Source organism: Mchenga conophoros, linkage group LG14, assembly GCF_057382185.1.
Source record: "Mchenga conophoros isolate Kocher_MC1m ecotype Shallow Benthic linkage group LG14, M_conophoros_male_GT1.1, whole genome shotgun sequence".
Taxonomy (NCBI): Eukaryota; Metazoa; Chordata; class Actinopteri; order Cichliformes; family Cichlidae; genus Mchenga; species Mchenga conophoros.
Window position 1 is genome coordinate 27,395,910 of NC_140539.1, and position 21,875 is coordinate 27,417,784.

At 43.3% G+C, this 21,875-nt stretch overlaps 2 protein-coding genes across 2 annotated transcripts; one reads left to right on the forward strand and one right to left on the reverse strand.

Moving 5' to 3' along the window:
- Positions 1 to 1,143: 1,143 nt before the first annotated feature.
- zpld1b (zona pellucida-like domain containing 1b) lies at positions 1,144 to 5,697 on the reverse strand. Its single transcript, XM_085244918.1, has 10 exons — positions 5,539 to 5,697; positions 4,690 to 4,910; positions 4,398 to 4,579; positions 3,947 to 4,019; positions 3,274 to 3,371; positions 2,896 to 2,976; positions 2,539 to 2,710; positions 2,353 to 2,455; positions 2,127 to 2,156; positions 1,144 to 1,937 (listed from the first exon to the last, which is right to left on the reverse strand). The coding sequence occupies exons 1-10, from the start codon at positions 5,675 to 5,677 to the stop codon at positions 1,762 to 1,764; spliced, it is 1,275 nt and encodes a 424-aa protein (XP_085101044.1). The 5' UTR covers positions 5,678 to 5,697; the 3' UTR covers positions 1,144 to 1,761.
- Positions 5,698 to 19,198: 13,501 nt separating this feature from the next.
- Positions 19,199 to 21,875, forward strand: LOC146559952 (E3 SUMO-protein ligase ZBED1-like). The gene is made up of 3 exons (XM_085244919.1): positions 19,199 to 20,516; positions 20,814 to 20,964; positions 21,070 to 21,875. The coding sequence occupies exons 1-3, from the start codon at positions 19,246 to 19,248 to the stop codon at positions 21,514 to 21,516; spliced, it is 1,869 nt and encodes a 622-aa protein (XP_085101045.1). The 5' UTR covers positions 19,199 to 19,245; the 3' UTR covers positions 21,517 to 21,875.

Below are 21,875 nucleotides of genomic sequence, written 5' to 3' on the forward strand. Positions count from 1 at the left end.
GTTTGTGATGGACAAATAAGGTAGACCCTGATTATTCTGTTTTTTGGGGGGCCAATTCAAAGAAATCTAATATAAATAGATCAGCTATATTCTGTCTTAAATTCATATTATTTTACTTTCTCTGAAATACCCATAGTGCATTTTCCTGCGTTATTTAAAAATAATACAATGTCTGCACACTGGTGCTGATAAATCAGTGATAGACCATAATAAGCCCATCAGTATGTCCACTGAATTCTATTATAAACACAGGTGAATACTCATTACCACATTTGTGGCTGTTCTGACTGTATCCAAGGCCACATTTTTTGCCACACACACACACAATCCCGACACAGACACACACACATTTTTTATACTTTTTTTTTTCTATGTTTGTATTGTTCAAACCCATAGATACACAGATGTTCAGACCAAGGTCAGCATTGGCTATAGTCAACTAGTTATCTAATTAGTAATAAATTTACTGCTCATGAAAAGTGTCAGAATGTCCATATACACAGACGTACATGCTTAATCCCTCAGATGTAATAGGTTGTTTCATTTTCACGGGCTTCATCAATGTTTTAGGAAATGTTTTAAACTAAAATAAATTTAAATCCTCAGAGCTTTGAGAGAGGTGAGTGAGTGAACCTGCATTATTATCAGCTGATCATAGATGGGTTGCTTATCACAGAAGTAGTTCAACAGAAGTAGAGAGATGAGGAGGTAAATACCACTTTTGTATATCTTTGGTGACAATTTTGTGAAATGACAGTCAAGAAGAGCTAAGACTGAAAAAAAAATGCAGCTAGCCTGTCGAAAGGTAATCTGTATCTATCTGGTTGTGGTTTAAAATTTCTGTTAGTGTGCGTTTGAAAAAACAAGTCTCTTAAACTTCAGAGTGAATTCTTAGCTTCAGAAGTGCTCTTTAAGTGATCTATTTACTTTCAAACAAAGCAAAGCTACATATATTCAGTTGCAGGCAACATCAGACATCAACTGCTAATCATTGGAGATGCATAACACAGACACAAACGCACACAGAACACACACACACATGCATACACATATATAAACCACAGTTTTGATACATGTGGAATTTCCAGCAGATAGCAACAGCAGTTAGAGGGAGCATGAGAAAATAAAGAAGTGTCAGGGACTGAGTGGTCCCAGTAGGAATATTAGGAGCTGTAACCCAGAAACTTGAACAGTGTCTCCAGCAGATCCCAGGGGCAACATCACCGGTCTCTGTCCAGAAGAGCATAATCCTAGGAACAGGTTAGAGCGCACCGAAACCTCAAACACTCAGGCCAAATAAAGTAGACACTTTTTTTTTAATCTTAAAATGATTATTTTACTTGTCTTTTTTTTTTTAGTTTTACTGTTTTTATTTTAAAATCAGAATTTATATCCACCACAAACGTATATTTAAAACTTGAATGCAAACAGAAACTGGAAGCTGAATTCAAAAACAGATCAAGAAATCCACCTGCTTGAATTCACTCACTATTTCCTTTTGATATTGTACAGGGTTTGAATACTATAACATTTCACAGGAAAACAAAGACCAAAAAAACAATGGCGTCTCTAATCTGTGATTTGATACATATACTGGTTACAAAAATGGAAAGAAAGAGAAAAAATATGGAGTCATTAAATGCAACATTTTCTAAACACGATTATTATGCAAACCCACAAAAGATGAAACATTCTGAGGTATTGAACGCAATAAATATACAACACCTTAAATGATACACATGTTGCACAACATGCAGATGTTTATTTAAAGCTTGGATTCCAAACACCTGAGGCTGCTGTTGTCGCGGGGGGGCGGGGCTTCAGCAGGAAGCGGAGCAACAGCAGGAAGAAGCACACACTGACCACACTCAGGATGACCACACCTGAGATCAGAGCACTGGTCACTGGGTTCATTGAATGGGAGAGATCTCCAGAGGCTGGAAGATGGAAAGGGAAAGAAACTGAAAACAAGCTCTCGGATGAGGTTTTTACCACGAGCTGAGCCCGAGTCTTTCCCTTGCAGGAACAGAAGAGGGTTTGCTGTAAACAGTCATTTCAAAGGGAATCTGCTGTCATGATAGTTTACAACACTTTTATGTTTCACAACATTGCGTAATGGCACTTACCGAGCTGGGAGTTGTTGACGGGAGTTTCATCTGTAAAGCAATTTTTAAAGCGCTTATTGGATTCATTTTTACTTCAGCAGTCCTAATTGAAATCAGCTTTAAATTAGCAGTTTGACATTTCAGGCTGTTGCTTCTTATTTTGACTGGATTGCTGCACTCTCAGCATGAAAGCAAAGCAGCATGTCTCTCAAAACTATTCCAGTAAAAGTGGGTTTATAGTTCATACCACTCCTGGTGATGATTGGACCGGCAGAGAGGATGGCGTTCCCTGATGCTGCTGCCATGGAATCAGGGGTCTCCTCTTCCCTTTTGCGCCGCCGCCCACAGATCTGCCAATCACATCGTCAGATTTCAGTCCTCAGTGAGGTGAGGAAACAGGTGGTGAGTCACAAACGGAGATTTTCACTCTTACAGGCATTAACATGATGCAGTCATCGGCCCGGCAAAGCTTGGTGACGCAGTGCAAAAACACAGTCGACATCTTCTGGTGCCTATGTTTAACAAAACGGAAAACCTCAAAGGAAAAACGGCCCATCTGGCTCTTCCCGTTCTCCAAAACTGTCGTCTGGGGATCTTTATAGCAACTGTATGGAAGCAGACCCAGCAGAAATGCTAGATTTAATGTCTATGAGTACCCTTAAGAACTCTTTAGGAAGAGAAAACGTGGCATTCAATGAGGATAAGCCATGTGGAGAACCTGAATAGGTAATGACTCCCTTTTGTGGTATCGAGTCATTATCTTGAAGCAGAAAAAAAACACGAGATTTACCCAAAGAAAAGGTCATAGCGGAGTTCATCATTAGGATTCCCTGAGGGGGTTGTGTAACAGTAGTCCATCAAAATGTTCCACCTGCAAAGAGACAAAACTGTGAGATGGGATGGAGGATAGAGATCCAACTGCATATGAGAAAACTGCAGCCTGGCGCCTTCATGAAGAATAATAACATAATAGCATAATGAATGTAGGCAAAGCAAAGAAAAGAGGAGTAAATCTGTAAAAATGATAGCGGGAAAGATGCTGTGGAGAACTATATTTAAAATATCCTTTCTGCTGCAGTAATAGGTTTGTTATGGTAAAGAGTCTTGCACATCTATGACGTGAAAATTATGGAAATTCAATAGTGAATAGCTGGGTTTTGTGCGGTACCGTTTGTCTAAGTTTGTGGCTTTCACAGCAGCAAATACTCTGGTTTTCAGAGCCAGTCCAGCCATGGGGATAGAGAGAGGCTGATTGTATGCTGAATCCTGGAGAAAAAAGAAAAAGAAAAAGAAAAGTTGATTGTTCTCTCAAAATGTGGCATAAAGCAAATGAAGACATTGAATCAGTCTTTACATAGCTGGTGTTATTCTATAGTTTTGCTATTTTTCTGCTGTCCAGAGCAATTTTTGCACAGGTCTGTAGCCAAACAAGCATATGTGACATTAATTGTTAAAGAAGGAGCACAATTATATGCAACACGGTGATTATGTTGTTTAAAGTAAGTACAGAGTATTCTAAGCAGTGTGATTTTAAACAGGATTACATCGCAAACCTTTTGTGGAATATTGTTGTTGGTGGAAAAATACATGGGCTATTACAGAAAACCAACTTTTGTTGTTTTCATGGAGTTAGTTGGAAACAGTGAAAATACTCAGCACTGATTATTAAAAGACATTAAAAGATGTTATATGAACATCGAACTGAGGCACTAAAACAAACCAAACATGCTCATCCAGTCATGTGCCAGTTCTAATGTCTATTTTGTTTCATATGAATTCCTCTGCACCTCTTAAGCTAGAAATGGAAATATATTTTTATTCCAGCGCTGCTTTGTACTCACATTGTACAGGATCATACTGAGCGTGCTCACAAAAGTACCGTTGCTGTCTTTGACAGACACAGCTGCAGAGGATCTGTGGAGAGACGGAGCCTTTGTGAGCCTTGGCTTAATAAATAACATTTCGGGAGCAGAGGTTTCGATTTAGTACAGTTATAAATCAGCTGCGCTTTTATTTATATACTTGTCTGATTTACGAATGTCAGAGAATAATATATGTGAATAATAGATGTGAATAATAAAATTAATGGTTTGAAAAAATACTGTGAGGCACAAAGTCACTGAAGCTTTTAAACTGGGAATTTAATTGTTAGCACCGTTTTTGAAAGCTATAAGTGAATCTAATTAAATGAATATATCTTAAAGCCAGCCTTTCAGGATTAACTCTGCAAAGCAACTCCTGCAAGGTGCAGCTCTCTTTTGGACACTGATGGATGCTTTGGCAGAAACTCACGATGCCAGCTGTGAGTTATTGACCAGGTACTCCAGCGGGTAGCTGCAACTGAATTTATACAACAAACCAGGCAGATAGCTGATTATAGTTGGTGGGTCAGGGGTGTCGATGTAGCCTGATATATTCCCAATTTGTACAAGAGACATGTTCCCATAGGCAGTGGGCCCGTAGGCTGTGCTGACCTGCAGAGAGAAACATCAGCCAGTCACTTTGCTCCAACGTCAATACACAACATGATGAAGCTGATTATTGATTAGAATAAAGCCATGCGCAGTGCTCGAGTATTCTTTACCACCAGACTGTTGCCGCAGGCCTCCAAAGTGCTGAGGCTGATGCTGAACAGAAGTGCTGTGGGGAAAGTGTTGTTGTTGATGAAGCCGCGACACTGGGCTTCGCTGTGATGGCCGTTGAGGGCCAAATCTGCGTCGGTGTAGCCGGAGAAGAGAACAGGACAGAAGTTGATCTTCAAAGTGATGGTCTGAACCCCGCAGTACACGCTGATGTCCCTTTCACCTGGAGGAAGGCGGGAGACGAAGGTTCAGAGAGAAAAGTTGGCAATGTAATATTTGAAATCAAGATAAAAATCAAGACATGCCGGTTCATGCAAGGCAGAAGTTACACATTTTTCTAATTAAGACTTTTATTCACTTTTGTACAGGAATTTTAAAGTATGAAATTACTAACCGAGCTCTGTGGAGGCAAAATCAGTCAGGTAAATCAATCTAGTGTAATTTTGTAGATCATAGCAGGAGATTGCCTCAAAATGTCTGTATCCAGGAAATGTTTGTCATAATAGGGCCATAAACATTGTAATTAAAATATTCGATGCATTAAATTATTTATGTGGTTCACATGTTTTTTTAACTATAAATGAAGCTTCCAGCTTAGATAGGCAGAAAGGTATTTTGATGATCTATCTAAATATAAAGATATAACTTTATCGTCCTCAATATTAACTCTCAATAAGGAAATAAACGTTATTAGAAACGCCATCAGTAAAAAAAGCTTCACCCTACCAGAACTATTTGTGCTCATTTTAATGTGGCTGCTACTTTTGCTGCTCATAGATCTATCGTGTTCCACACCTGTTGGCAGACGTGTGTGGACGGCAAAGAGAGAACCTGCTGGGGAGGATTCTCACCTGGAAACCTGCTGTGGTAGTTGGCATCGCAGTTGTATCCATTAAACTGTGTGGAGACTGACGCTGCGTTACTCAGGAGCAGGAAGATAAAACCCATTCGTGTCATTTCCGCGCCTAAGAGAGGTTTGTCCGCTGTCATCTTCAGAAGGTCACCACTGCATTAGCCACATTCCTCAGGTACGTGTTAAGAAACAGCACTTATCTCAAAATTAGATGTTCAAAAACAATGCCTGTTGTTTCCTGACTGCTCCACGGTTTGACCTCTATCAAAGTAGTTCAGCCTTCTTTCCCCACGTCCCCTAATCCTTCTTGTTCTGCTCCCCCTGCACCCTTTTACCTCAGTTGCTCATGTTGGTCTAATGCCTCCATTACCCAACCCCTTTTAAACTGAGGTCACCCCTCTTTGCGGCTCATTTCATCCCACCCCCCCAACCCCACAACCCCCCCTCCGTCCACCCCCACATCTATTATTTTTCCACACCTGTTTACCTGTCTCCTGCCTTTTCCAAAGTAATTGGCTGGAACCCCTCTTCACCTGGTTAGCGATGAGAGAAAAGTTCAACTCTGTGGCATGCAGCTCTAGTGGCACAGAGTACCTAAACTAAACACAGCGTCAGCCTCACATGTATCTCTTGTGTGTGCACAGATGACAAAGATACCTCGACAAAAACCAGCTGCGGTGCAGAATATGGGAAACTCCATCAGATCTGAATGGACTGGACAAATCTTTTCACCATGCCAAGAAACCTGAGCGTACTCAGAGGGTTTCCACTCATCTCTCCACAGTCTGATCTCTGTCTGTCAGATCACACAAACGGCGAGCCTCAGCAGGGGGGGGCCCAGCTCAGGAATTAAGCTGTCATCGGCTCCTGCTGCGGCCCACATTCACATCAACATAAAAGTCAACTCACGGTCTGATGCAGGGCTGTGTGTGGGTAATTGTGATGCACAAGACATCACTTAGAGTAAAGGCATTCAGTGGTACAGCTACGGCACAGTGCTTTCAGCATTGCAGAAGGAAAAAGTGGACTCTAGCATGTGCTTTTATGCCGTGTTTCTCTGCCTCGAGATAACCCGCTCACCTTGGATTTTACTGCAGTCCATCTAACAAAACATTATTATGTCACACTTGTAGCATAACACTTTTTTGTGTTATGCTACAACTTCTTCTTCTGAAGTTCCTTGACCTTTTAAAATGATCTACTCAAATTTAAAGAGGTGTAAGAGAGTGTTGCTTGAGTCTTCTGTGATGCTGCTGAGCTCAGTCCAAGCCTGTGGAAAGCATGAATTTATACAAATGGGTCACAAATATGGAAAAACAACTTAAAATATGTATAATTTTTCACGACAGCTGTAACTACAGCATTTTTTGGGAAATATTTTGATTATTGGATTTGGTGTTTAGTGGGTATTGGCAGCAGATCTGCCCATTTTCACCGTTATCGAGGAACATTTCACTCTGTGCAAATATGCAGCTCACTTTGTCCTAATGTTTATGTGGATATAAATAAAGGAACTCAATAAGCTTTACAATATGTTTTATTTTTCAGAATGCTCGGTTTTGATGCATTCATGGAATTGGTTAATAGGAAAGTTGGTATATTGGATTATTGGCAGACTGTAAAATACCTATGAACAAGGCACAGAGAAGAAATTGCTTAAAACTTAATCCAATTTGTGACTCGTTTGTCAGACAATCAATGTAAGTCTGGTTTGCTGTAGTTTATGAACAAAGTGACAACAATTTTCTATTTTTCATTCATATTATTTCTTTTCCATCTGTGTCTTTCCTGTAGAGGAAAAAAAGGGCCAAATATCTCAAAGCAAATAGTTTCATTGCTTTTTAGATGAGCAGAAATAAACTTTTCTGTACCCTGCTGTCCTCATTCCTTTCTCTGAGTAATGACAAACAAACAGATGTGGAATTAAAGCACCTTCAGTGGTGTCTGAAGGGCCTTGAAACAGTCACATGCTTAAGATTGCTGAAAGTTGCTTATAAAATTCATGCTCGTGCAGTTCCCTGAAACAGAAATGTTCTAAACAGGACATTACTTGTCCTGGAGTCTCAGAAACACTTTGAAAAATTATTTTGGATACAAATTCTTGGAAGCATATTAGTCACAAGCTTTTCGATGGGTAAATCAATCATTTCAATACCCTCTTTTCATGCTAACAACATCCACCAGTCTACCCGGTCTGCATGTCAAAGTGTTCTAGCCTCCAAGTTGCCCACGGAGTGTGCATGATAGTTGGAAAGTGCTTGAAGGCATAGGATAAAGTGCAGCATGAATGTGGCCTGTGGTAAAAAAGAAAAAAAGTACTTTGAGTGCTCTGAGTAGAAAAATGCTATAGAAATTCGAAATTATTTATCATTAGTGGCCTGAGTCCTGAGTGGGGATATCTGGGATGTCCTGGCATCACAAGTGGAAAGGGAAGTTGTGTTGATGGCATACCGTGTGGTAACATAGATCATTTCAATGTTACTCCAGGGATGATTTTATTGTTTTGTTTAAATAAAGAGAACTGTGTGATTGACCTGTGGTCATATCACCTGAGCCCAAATGCCGTGAGCATCAAGTGTTCAATTCCCGGCCAAGCAAACCAATGCATGCAATCACTGCACGTCAGCCCCGCTCTCGCTTCTCAGATCTCCCCTCTCTGCCCACTGTCCACAACTCTGAAACTCTCTGACTGTTCACTGGCTCTGGCAGTATTTTTAATTGTAGTTTTTACATTTTTAGTTTTAAGAGCCTTTAAATAAATCCTTGACTACTACAAACTGAGTTTCACAAAAAAAAAAAAAAAAAAAAAAAAAAAAAAAGATTATGTGGAAAAATAAATATTTTGTCCAGGTATTATTTTTGATTTGTATCAATCTAATGGTCTGGGTAAAATTATAATAGACTACATTTAATAAGAAATATGCATACACAGTCATGGTAAAGTAAATCATCAAAGTAAATACAAACTGAGAGCAACATGACATATTACACTGTGCAACTAGTTCTTTAATAACAATAAGAATGAGAATAACTTTATTGATCCCAGAGGGAAATTCATATGTTTCATATCTCATAATAAAAACAAAAACAAAATTAAGATGCATTGTGTGAATAACTAAATACATCCCTATGATCCAATAGCTTGTAGAAGCAGCAATAACTTTCAATGATATTTTTTTGCTTCTGTTTGACTTTATCAGTCTCTCACATCGATGTAGAGGAATTTTGGCCCACTCTTCTTTACAACATGACTTCAGTTCACCGAGGTTTGCAAAACCTTGATTCTTTTCTTTTTCAGCAATTCTTTGTGTAGATTTGCTGCTGTGCTTGGGATCATTGGCCTTTTGCATGACCCATTTTCAGCCAAGGTTTAGCTGTCACACAGATGGCCTCACATTTGACACTAGAATACTTTGGTATACAGAGGTGTTCATTGTCGACTCAATCGCTGCACGATTCCCAGGTTCTGTAGCTTCAAAACACGCTTAAATCACCCCTACACCATCGTGCCCGATCTGCTATTTGGCTCTCACTAAACGTGGTTCGATACACTATATCCAAACATCTCCACTTGTGTTTCTTGTCTGTCCATTGTTCCAGAAGTCTTGTGGTTTCTTCAGCTATAGCTTTGCAAATCCAAGCTCTACTGCCATGCTTTTTATTTTAGAAACCCTTCCAAACGAACCACACTTGTTCAGTCTTTTTTGAATTGCACTGTCATGAACTTTCTTTGAGCATTGTACGGTCTGACCTTGGGGTCAGTTTGCTGGGATGTTCACTGCTGTCAAGATTGGCAACAGTCTTCAGTGTTTTCCGATTGTGAATAATCTTTCTCACTTGTAGAATGATGGACTTTAAATAGTTTGGTAATGACCTTATAACCACTCCCTGATTGATCGCTGCTGTAAGATCACTGCTGATATCTTTCCTCCTTGGCATTTTGCTAGCCCACACCTGAATGCTCCAGACCAACAAACCAAAACTTCTGCTTTTATAGAGGTGCTCAGATTCACTGGTGAGCAATTAATCAGTTGCATTTAATTACCAGCACCTGGCACCCTTTTAATTCATATGGAAACAGTAAGCGTGTCCTCAGCTTTTTATCCCCTGCTTTGGCATTTTGTTTCAGTTTTTATTAAACAAATGATGACACGTTGTAATATGTCATATTTTGTAGTTCATCGGGTGTTGTAGTTACCTATTTTTACACCTGCTTAGGACCAGAGTGATTTGCTGTACTGTCCTGACACAAATAAAGACTATACTTGTTTTTTTTACTGACTGTATATCAAAGCATTAGATTTATTCATTCAATCTTTTTTTGCATGAGCTCATTGAAACATTATATGCTTTGATTGTTATTCCCTTCCTGCCCCTAATATTGTTACTGTCGTCTAAGACATGTAATGTATGTCACCTGGTTCAGGCACATCCTGCTCTGTGGTTTTATGTGTCAGATCCAGACTCACAGCCCTACACAGCTTGCTGCATATGTTTGCTATCCCCCCTGCCTTTCTGATAAGGTAGTGCTGAAATACAATATGAATTCTGAGCAAAACAAGATCAGATGCCCACGTATCCTGCTTTTTTTTGTGTTTTGTTACAAATCCCACCCAGCAGATGACCTATTTAGCCAGTACACTGTGCGTTCAGTACAATTCTTTCTTAAAGATGCAAGATTAAACGAAATATCTCTCACCAGTGTGTGGAAATACATGGTTGCTGGTTTTCTTCAAATCTGGCATCAAAATCATTCTTTGTTAAACATCAATGAACTTTCTGATCCTTGCCATAAAACCACGATTTTCTGTGCAGCCCTCATGAGCTTTGCGAATGATTTCTTCAGGTCACCATGTCCAGAAACTTTTAATGGCTCGGGACCGCCTGCCAAACTTAGATCTGCCTGATAGAGCCGCGTCTATCTGATCAGCCTGAAACACCCAGACTCAACAAACAGACATCTAAATCACACAATCTGGGCTGAAGCACAAAACCTGTGAGAGTGCGGCTGTAATCTGATGCTCCAGTTTTAACGCAGGCAGGAAAGTGAAGCCTTCATCAAAGGCCCTGCTGCGATTTGATCCTCGGTGAGTAATGTTTGCCAAAGCCAGGAAAAATCTTTATTTTTTGACAACAGCAGATGGACAGGTTCATAATGCATGATTAAAAACGTGACTTATAGTACAGATGAAAAAAAGAAAGAAAGAAACTAGCCAATGATTATTTATAACTCTCTGCTAATACAGATGATTAAGAGCTTGTCTGTGGAAGTCGTCTCACTGACGGCAAGTTTTTATGTGAGGATATGTTTACAGAGGCTTTTGTCCGTTTCCTTTGTTTGGCTGAAAATGGGAAAAGTCCCCAGTGGGGTGGGATAACTCCAGGATGAATTATTGTTTACATATGAATCTCAGCCCCATATTTAGAGAACAATACGTGAGGAGCACTGCTTTCCACCATCATGACCTTGTCAAGGATATCACTCAGAGGAAAGCGCAGGTCTTTTTTAGTCTTTTATTTATGTTTCCACTTGTAAATACCCCAAAATATAATTTAATTCAGGAGATATTCCAGATTAAACATCAAGCTTATTTCATAATCAATCATTAATATAAAGCACATTGATATACATCACAGTGAAACTGAAGGGAAGACCTAAGTAATCCGTCCTGTTATTATACGTATTAATGAAGTTCAGCCACATTAATTAGTCATAAATTTGAATTTTATGTGGTTAAAACAATTCATCATTTACCAGGCATACAAAATCCTTAAACACCAACACTACAGACTTCATGTTTGGTCAGAATCATGGCTCTGTGCTGCTCCCTAGTGGTCTCTGTGGCGCACTGCATATAGATAAATGCTCATTTGAATAAAAATGCGTGAAAGGGACTATCCAGTCTCCTTTTTAGTTATGCCCATGTTAGAGAGTTATCTCTGGGATGCTGGGATGATAGCTCCCTCAGGACTTAAACTCCGGTCAGAGAGTGGGGCACAGAGAGTGATGTCCGGATATACTTTAATGGAAGTTAATAGCAGCTCAACAGTACAGCAGTAGGCATACTTAACGAATGTGGGAGGGGTGGACAGACGTGTGGTTCTGAATAACAAGAAACAAGGAGAAACAATTTTCACATATAAATATAACACTCGTCACTTCCCAACATCATGCCAATATAATGATCTGTAACCCAAATAATCAGCTGAATGCTCTGACATAAGAAAGTCCCACAATCCCATTTAAACAGGCAGGAAACAAGAATATCTATATATCTCAGACAACAGAAAAGACCTAATGCCCCCAAATTAGGAAAGGTCAGCAATTACATGGTCTTCAGTGCCCTCTTGTGGCTAAATAACACAACCGCGGTACACAGATCCAACCCGCAACAAATGCTACGGTGGTAAGTCACATGCCTCTACCACTCTCGATAAATCTCCTAGCATAAACCCCCTGTAATCAATGTCAAAGTACAACCCGTGCTATAAGTGGAAATAGACTCGTAGAACTGGAGGGATTTTGACTCACATTTGCACAGGAACGCACACGGCTGGAGATCGCTATTCCCCCACACTCATGGAGAAAAAACATGGCTAGTGCTCCTCGGACTCGTGATACGGCAGGAGCGTCGTAAAAGCATGTGACGTCATCACCGCAGCAAACAGTAAGAACAAAGTGGAACTTATCGGCAGAAATTAACACTGCACTTATAGCGATGCGATTGAAATATAAGGAGACTTTCGGACACAGCCGCCCCCAAATTTAAGTGATAAATTTGCTCTTCAACCGAAAGTCTAAGCATCATTGGGTTTACAGGCCTCATCATCCTCCCAGGCTGAGAGTCTGACTAATCTGGCAACTGGTCGAAGATATGTCTGTGCCTTGATTGTCACCTCAGCCGCTCTCACCCGACCGTCTGGCCCTGGACAGGCCTTGACCACCTTTCCGATGGGCCACTGCGCTCGCGGTAGTTGTGAGTCAACCACCATAACCACTTGTCCCATGGTCAAGTTGTCAGTTTCCCCCTGCCATCTTTGTCTCCTCTGAAGATCCGGCAGATGGTGACGCAGGAAGTTGGACCAAAAATGGTCCGCCAGAATCTGACTATGGCGCCATCGCCGTCTTCCCAGCATCTCACTCGAAGCATAAATCACCTGGGGGAGTGATGCATCTCGTCGCCCCATTAGCAATAAGTTGGGTGTGACTGGATCCGGATCCGCTACATCCGAAGAGACATACCCAAGAGGCTTTGCATTAATGATCCCTTCCACTTCGATCAGCACAGTTTGCAAAACTGCCTCTGTCACCGTATGGCCTCCCAACACCACTTGAAGAGCTGTCTTCACAGACCTTATCTCCCGTTCCCAAGTACCTCCAAAATGGGGGGAACCTGGTGGATTGAACCGGAACTCAATCCTCTGCTCCGCCAGCTGCTCTTTAATGGGGGCTTCAAGAGCTGAGAAACTAGACCGCAGTTCGGTCTCTCCTCCCCTGAAGTTGGTACCACAGTCAGATAGGATCTCATATGGCTTGCCCCGGCGTGCAATAAACCGACGCAGAGCCATGAGAAAGGCATCGGTATCTATGCTGTCCAACAGGTCAAGATGCACACAGCTCGTAGTCATGCATTTGAATATGATACCCCAGCGCTTTTCAGTGCGCCGTCCCACTTTGATGTTGTAAGGGCCAAAGCAGTCGACCCCAGTGGACCAAAAGGGTGGTTTGTATAGGCGCAGCCTCGCGGGGGGTAGATCTGCCATCCGAGGAATATCAGGACTGGCTCGCCACCTTCGACACTCACCACAGCTGTGCTGGTGCCGCTTGATTGCCTCCCTTCCTCGGAGAATCCAATATTTCCTCCTCATCTCCCCGAACACTCGTTCTGGCCCAGGGTGCAACAGCTGCTCATCGTATTGCCTGATCAGTAGTTTAATCACCGGATGCTGCGGATCAAGGACTATGGGGTGCATGGCATCCAAGTCCAGACCTTCTGCTCTTCTGAGTCTTCCCCCAACTCTTATCAGTCCAATAGCCGGATCATACTCTGGAGCAAGTGTTAGCAGGCGACTCTGCTTAAGAATTGTCTTACCAGCAACCAGGGTCTGTAATTCCTCGGGGAAGCTATCATTTTGAGCTTGTTTCAGGAGATGCAGCTCAGCAGCTGATACATCTGTAGCAGTCATGACATGGTTTTCGTGATCAGCAGCCGCCCCATGAAGGATCCGATGGGTAGCCTTAACCGCTTCACTCCATTTGCCAAAATTGGAAATTGGCACCATTTGCTGTGGACTGCATGTGGTGGTGGTTCCACAGAATGCTGTTCCTCTCAGCTCCCCATCGTCTTCTTGACCTTCACCTTCATGGAGAGTTGGCCAGGTATCAGGGTTCGTTAAAAGGAAAGGTGGGCCCTGAGTCCAACGGTTTGGTTGACCCAGCTCGAGAAGGCTTTTCCCTCGCGTGAGGTCATCAGCCGGATTGTCCTTGGTGTTGACATACCTCCAACTTGACACCTCGGTAAGATCTTGTATTTCGGCAATCCTGGTACCAACAAAGACCTTATAGCGGCATGAATCAGATTGGATCCAGGTCAAAACGGTTGTTGAGTCGCTCCATAGGGTAATGTCACTGGGTTGAAATGCCAGCTCGGTCTCCAGTACTCTAGCCAGTTGGGCTCCGGCAAGAGCTGCACATAACTCCAAACGTGGCATAGAAATCTGTTTCCGGGGGCTTACTCTTGACCTCGCCATCATGAATGCCACGTGGACGCCGCCTTGGGAGTCCTGTGTTCGCAGATAGGCTACTGCTCCATAGGCTCTTTCGGAGGCATCACAAAATATGTGAGCCTCTCTATCCGGTCTCCCGACGTCGGCTCTTGGTGAGACATAGCATCTTGGTAGTTCCACCTGTGGCAAGTTCACTAGTTCCTTCTCCCACTGTGTCCATCTGTCTAGTAAGGCCGTAGGATGGATTTGTTCATCCCATCCAACTCCTGCCTTCCAAAGATCCTGAATTAGAACCTTTGCTCGAGTTGAGAAGGGTATGAGGAAGCCCAGAGGATCATATTGTGATGCCATCACCCGGTAAACATTTCTCAGTGTGGGCAGAGAGTACTCCACAGGTCGATGCCTGTATCCAAGGCGGTCAGTGAGACAGTTCCAACGAAGGCCCAGAGCTGGTTCTTCTGGGTCTTGGCTGTGCTGGGAGAGCCAAAGCTCTGTGCTGGCTGCTTTGGCTTCCATTGGTAGGTGTTCCACCACCGATGGAACATTACTGGCCCATTGCCTAATCTCGAATCCCCCTTTGGCGAGTAACTCTCGCATCCGATCTATGAGTGTCTTAGCCTCCTCTGCAGATTGGAGACTATGCAAACAGTTATCGACGTAGAAGGCCCTCTCCACCGTGTCCAAGATATCTTCATTACCCTGGCTGTTGTCCCTGACATGTCTTTGGAGGGCATAGGTGGCACAACAAGGACTGCACGTTGTACCAAAAGGCAGAACCTGCCACTCGTACACACTTGGCTCCTCATCCTTCCTCATAGACCTCCATAGGAAGCGGAGCAGAGGTTTGTCCTCAGGCAGCAACCGAATTTGGTGGAACATTGCCTTGATGTCACCACTTATGGCCACAGTATGCTCCCTGAAGCGGAGGAGGACCCCAAGCAGTGAAGGTCCCAGAATTGGACCTGGAAGCAACTGGCTGTTGAGGCTGAGCCCGTTGTACTGGTATGAGCAGTTGAATACAAGTCTAGCCTTGTTGTTGTGGTGAACTACATGGTGGGGTAGATACCATGACTCGCCCGAACAATCCACCTTCTCGGGGGATAGTTTCTCAACATAGCCTACCACCTCCAGTTTATGCACTTCCTGACAATAGGTTTCAGCCTGCCCTGGGTCTCTCGCTATCCGACGTTCAGTACTCCGTAGCTGTGGTAGCAAGGCCAGTCTGGGTGCCCAGAGGCGAGGACTGTCTTTGCGACGGAGGAGGGGCGTTGCATATCTTGTCACTCCCTCCACCTGCACTCTGGTTGTGCGCTGCTCAAGAGCTTCAAGTGCTTTCTGATCTTCCTTAGAACGTGTCGCGGTCTTCACATTTGTGTATGGGAGTACATCTGTCTTCCACAATCGTTCTACATGTTGAAGGAGATCATTGTTTGGGGACCCAGTAAAGAGACACTGTTGCTCTTCCACAGCGAACTGGGTTAAATTAGCTGGACCCTGCAGAGCCCACCCAAGGCGGGTACAGACTGCCAATGGACCCCCAGGAGGGCCAGACCGTACAGGCTTCGTTGGGACAAGCAGATGAGGAAAGTCTGAGCCAATAAGGACTAAAGGCTGCACCATGTCGACAGGGGAAAGTGGGAGTCCCTGCAGGTGTGCATATTTTTGCATGAGTGCCTTAACCGGATAACTGTGCTCAGAGAGGCCCAGTTTGTCAGCAGTGAAGGCATGATGGATGTGGTATCTCACCTTAGGATCATGGGCAGGGGAAATCTCAAAGGAGACCGAGGCCCCTTGCAGGTGAATCACATCCTGACGAACAGTTCTTAATGGAAGTGTCTCGGCTTCCTTCCCTAGATTGAGGTTCTGCACGGCTGGTGGTAGGATGATGGATCGTTCAGAACCGTCATCTAGTACAGCAAAGGTCTCCAATGAATACCCAGCATTGTACAGATACACCTTCACAACCTTTAGCAGGACCTTATGCGGACGGTTTGGGTGATCAATGTAGATGGTGGACGTATCTGGGGCAGTGCCAACCATCAGGACTTTCCTAGGCTCCTGTTGGCAAACCTCATGCAGCACTGTAAGATGTTGCTGTTTGCACACTTTACAGGGTGCCTTCAGGGTGCACACATCAGGTGCATGATTCCGTCCACAACGCCAACAACCTTTATCTTTGATCCACTCTGCAATTTGGGTGGTGGACAGTGTCTTAAATTTGGGGCAAAGATTAAGGTAGTGCTCACGGGTGTCACAGTATGGACAGTAAGGTTTCGGCTTAATCTTCCCTTTACTGGGAGGTGTCCGATGACCTGGTTCCAGATGAGCTCCATCCCCCTTCCTGTTGTCTGTGCTGTAATACACAGTGGAAGGATATCTTTGGCTTTTCCTGCCTTTCTGACCTTGTTTGGTCTGGTCCTGAAACATGTCGGCTGCCCTACTAGATATGCGCTTGGCCTGCGACTTCACTTGGAGCCAGGCTGAAAAATCTGGCAGGGTATATGTCTTGTCAGTTCCAGTTCTCAGTATCCCACGACTGAGGCTGTACTCAACAAACCCATCCCTGTAGCTTGCTGGGAGCTTACTCAGTAACTTATCGACATGAGAGCCACATCGCAGTTCGTAGCAGTTTTCACCTTCCAGTGATCGAAGCATACCTACTAAAGCTTGCACATCCAGAGCAAAATTGTCAAAGGCTTCTGGGTCCCCCACCCGGATTTGGGGAGAGTTCAGGATAGATCCAAGCTCACTCTGTACGAGCTGACGAGGTTGACCATATTTGTCTTGGAGAGCCTGGAGTGCTGTAGTATATGGCAGGGGATCATGCATATATGCTTGTGCTAGTTTGTGAGCACTTGGTAGTTTTAACTGCTCCAGAAGGATTTGATATTTGAACTGCTCTGTGAGATGAGTATGGCTACCAAGCAGACTGTCCAGAGCCATCTTAAGAAGCGCGAAATCACTTTCCTTACCACTGGCGAAAGAAGGTAGTGCTGGCTTGGGGATCCCATACGAGCTGGCAATTAGCAGTTCCATCAAGTTGTTGCCATTGCTGGCAGTAGGTGGCAACTGTATCTCGGACTGTAAAGACGGCGCCGTGGGCCCACAGCCAGCTGGTCCGACTTTATCCCGCAGGCGGGACGGTAAATCAGGAAGCGGTAGAAACTGACTGGGTGTTGAGTATGGCACTGGAGGAAGCCATCCCTGGTGTTTCACCTTTCCAGGAGGCTGTGATTGTCGGTTAGGAATATTAGAGCTGTCCTCTGCTGCAGGTCGGAGAGTCTGAGTCGAGTAGGTAATAGAGGGGTGATTTCCGCCTGGCTGCTGACCATACTGATGACCAGCTGAGGGAGTGTCCATAGCAGGACTGATATGTTGCGTTGGACACTCATGGAGAGGTTCAGATACTGGCTCCAGGACAGACGAGGAGCTGGTGGGATGTAAGGGCTGCGAATCTGGTACTGATGCATCCACTGGCAAGATGGAAGGTGGGAAAGCATTCGCATAGCTGGTCATATTACGTTGCTGTCCGTTATGTGCTGGGTGCTCTGACAGATTCACTTGGGAGTTTACACCACTGCTGCAAGCCTGCAGGCCCGAGTCATACTCACAGTTATTTAAAGGTCTAGGTGCTGGCAGCCCATCTTCTTGATCACGAAGAAAAGCAGCAATGAGGGAAGCTCTCTTTAGCTCCATCTCCTTCTCTTTGAGTCGACGCTGCGTTGATAGACGTCTGGTAATAGATTCTCTGGTGTTGTGAGCAGTACGTGCCTCTTCGTCTAATTGACGTCTTTGCCTTTCTTGCTGCATGTATAGTTCTTCCTTCTTACTGAGGGCTTCCCGGGCCTGAGCATCCAATGTTAAACACTGTTCCTCAGCTAGACTCTCTTCCATCATCTGCCGCTGCAATTCTGCTAGCTCCATGCCCTTCATCTTCTCTTCCAACATCGCTGTCTGCAAATCAGTTAGCCCTGCGATGATAGAGCCTCCCGAAGGTGAGTGACCACTAGCCTGGGATCTAGGTTTACTGCATTGAGAACCTGAGGCATGTGATCGTGAAGCGGTCGAGCGCTGCCTGGCAGAGCGCTGATCTATAGCCATCCCTGCCTCTGCACCTGCTGTTGGTTTATCGGTGGATGTACCTGATTTGGGTTGATATTCAACTTCATAATCATCAAAGTAAGTCGGGAGATGTCTCTCTCGCTGAGTTTTCCGTCGCACGGATATGTCAGGGATATCCTGGTGCTTAAACTCCATGTCGTCCTCAGAGTAGCTATCTATCCGGCTCGAAGGACCACTTCTTAGAGAGTTATCTCTGGGATGCTGGGATGATAGCTCCCTCAGGACTTAAACTCCGGTCAGAGAGTGGGGCACAGAGAGTGATGTCCGGATATACTTTAATGGAAGTTAATAGCAGCTCAACAGTACAGCAGTAGGCATACTTAACGAATGTGGGAGGGGTGGACAGACGTGTGGTTCTGAATAACAAGAAACAAGGAGAAACAATTTTCACATATAAATATAACACTCGTCACTTCCCAACATCATGCCAATATAATGATCTGTAACCCAAATAATCAGCTGAATGCTCTGACATAAGAAAGTCCCACAATCCCATTTAAACAGGCAGGAAACAAGAATATCTATATATCTCAGACAACAGAAAAGACCTAATGCCCCCAAATTAGGAAAGGTCAGCAATTACATGGTCTTCAGTGCCCTCTTGTGGCTAAATAACACAACCGCGGTACACAGATCCAACCCGCAACAAATGCTACGGTGGTAAGTCATAGGGGTGGGTTTAAAAAATCGATTCATCGATTAAAATCGATTCTAACTGGAATAAAACGATATCGATTCATTAAATCCGGAAATCGATTTTTTTTTATACATATGTAGTTTGCCGCGTATGAAATTTGCAAGCGGTTAACATGAGGAAGTCACGCGAGAGTTAAGTGACCTGGACGCATGAACCATCATGGCTACTCCCGGGAATGTGCCACCGAGCCTAAAGGCAGATGTCTGGCAACACTTTGGATTTAAGAACTGTGAAGACAGTGAAGAGCCGGACAAAAGCAAAGCCGTATGTAAGATGTGCAAAATGGAGGTAAAGCACTGTGGAAATACCACAAATCTCAGAAATCATTTAACGAGGCATCATCCAGATATCCTGCTAGCAAAAACGGCCGACACCAAGCAACGCTCACTCGAAAAGGCATTTGCAGTGAAGTTTGAATCCACTTCTCCACGTGCCCAAAAAATAACCCAGTCTGTGGCAACTTTCATATGTAAAGATATACGTCCGTACAGCGTTGTTGAAAATGATGGCTTCCAAAACCTCATTAATACGCTAGAACCACGCTATGTTTTACCATCACGCAAACATTTGAGTGAAGTGGTAATCCCAAACATGTATGAAAAAGTGAAACACGATGTTACAGCCTCACTCAAGTCAGCAGAGAGAGTCGCTATAACCTGTGACAGCTGGACATCCAGAGCAACAGATAACTACCTGACTATCACCTCACACCATATCGACCAGGAGTGGAGACTCGTGTCTCATGTCTTACAGACAAGAACCACCGAAGCAAGCCACACAGCAGCTAATTTATCTGAAATTATGTTCAAAGCAATCGAAGAATGGGAGCTTACAAACAAAAATCCAGTCATCGTAACTGACAATGCTGCAAATATGGTGCGAGCTGTAGAAATAACGGGCTGGTTGCACATTGGTTGTTTTGCCTACACACTCAATTTAGCTTCACAAGCAGGACTGAAAGTTCCAGCTGTTGCTCAGCTGCTTGGCCGAGTGAGACGCATAGCATCCTTTTTTCATCGCAGCACTGTTGCAAGTCGCAAGCTTAAAGAGAAGCAAAAGATACTGAATCTACCTGCCCATAAGCTGGTGAATGATGGGGTGACCAGATGGAACAGCACATTGGAGATGCTGGAACGCTTCCTAGAGCAACAACCAGCAATCTCTGCAGCTCTACTCTCACCTGAAGTGAGGAGAAATGACAGTAATCTCTGTAGTCTTACAGAGGCTGACATAACTGATGGAGAAGATATAGTGAAAGCTCTGAAGCCGCTGAAAGCAGCCACACTGGTTATGTCTGAAGAAAAGTCCCCGACCCTTTCCATCATTGCACCTCTGCATGCACAGCTGCTGGAGAAGATGATCAGTGTCTCTCATGACTCAGCACTGATTAAAGACCTCAAGACTGCTGTATACGACAACTTGAAGTCAAGGTATGTTTATGAATTGTGTGTATATGCCATGAATGAGTGTAACTGTATGGATGCATGTATTACATGAAAATTCTTATTATAGTGAAAAAATCTATATATTATAAAAATGTTAGTTAAGCCCTCTTGTCTAGTAATAGGCCTTTTGATTTTATATCTATCTATCTATAGATGTTTATATATAAATTATGGAAACAAAGTCGTATATTAATGTTTCTGATCTTGCATGAGTGTATGTAACCATGCACATGTATATCCAACATAATAAACTGAGTTAAATGTGCAAAATCTCTTTTCAAGATATGTGGCCCTAAAGGACAAGCTCTACATTGCATCAGCATTAGATCCTCGCTTTAAGGCCCTGCCATTCTTGTCCAAAGAGACCTGTAACAACACATTCTCTCAGTTGGTGTTGGAAGCAGCAGGTTTGGAGAACGTGGACACAGCTATTGTGAGTTACAGAAACAAAAACAAAAAATTATTGGTTTTTTTGCACTACTCGAGTTAGAATATAAATAGTAATTTCTTTATTAATTAAGTTTTCATTTTTCTACAGCGACAGTCTGATGGTGACACATCTGAGGAAACTGTCCCTGACATCTCTCTTGGTGGTGTTGATGAAGTGGATTATGCCCCTCCAATTAAGAGGTCAAAGGACTCTGCATTAATTTTTCTCCTTGGGCCAGCCTACTCAACAAAAACCACAGCACCACAGAAAACACCAACTCAGAAGGCAAAGGAAGAAGTGAATCGATACAGGGGCGTTGAGCCTGTTGCACTTTCTGAGGATCCTTTGATCGGGTGGAGGGACCATGAAAGGGAGTATCCTCTCTTGGCTCTACAAGCAAAGCAGTATCTTTCCATACCTGGGACCAGTGTTCCTTCTGAACGAGTGTTTTCAACTGCTGGTGACATTGTTACCGCACAAAGGAGCTGCCTGACTCCACAACATGTAGACCAGCTTCTCTTCTTGCAGAAAAACCTTACAGTCTCAAAGAAGTGAGAGGGTAGTTATAAATAAGGCTAAATTGCATTAGTTTCACAGAGGTTTTACAATACTGTTCAATATGTTTTCATTTTTTGAAGTATTTTAAAAGGCAGTTTTTCATTTTCTGATCGGTCAGTTTCTGTCAGTTCACTTGTACATGCTGTGTTATACTGTGTGTCTCCAAAACACAATAGTGGATTTCAGAAAAGCTGTGTGAGACACTAACAGCAAAACTATTTCTCTGAGGTTTTACTGATGTTTACAAAAGATGTGTTCTATTTGCACTGGATCCCTGATCCACTTGAAATGTATGTATGAAAAAATATATATACTAATGTTAATTAAAAATTACATTATTTAACTGCTTTAGTATC

Coding starts and splice junctions, on each gene's coding strand:
- LOC146559952 (XM_085244919.1), top strand. CDS start 19,246: ATGGCTACTCCCGGGAATGTGCCACCGAGCCTAAAGGCAGATGTCTGG. Junction 20,517..20,813: donor TACGACAACTTGAAGTCAAG/GTATGTTTATGA, acceptor TCTCTTTTCAAG/ATATGTGGCCCTAAAGGACA. Junction 20,965..21,069: donor AGAACGTGGACACAGCTATT/GTGAGTTACAGA, acceptor ATTTTTCTACAG/CGACAGTCTGATGGTGACAC.
- zpld1b (XM_085244918.1), bottom strand. CDS start 5,677: ATGACAGCGGACAAACCTCTCTTAGGCGCGGAAATGACACGAATGGGT. Junction 4,020..4,397: donor AATAACTCACAGCTGGCATC/GTGAGTTTCTGC, acceptor GTCTCTCCACAG/ATCCTCTGCAGCTGTGTCTG. Junction 2,977..3,273: donor GCCACAAACTTAGACAAACG/GTACCGCACAAA, acceptor GTCTCTTTGCAG/GTGGAACATTTTGATGGACT.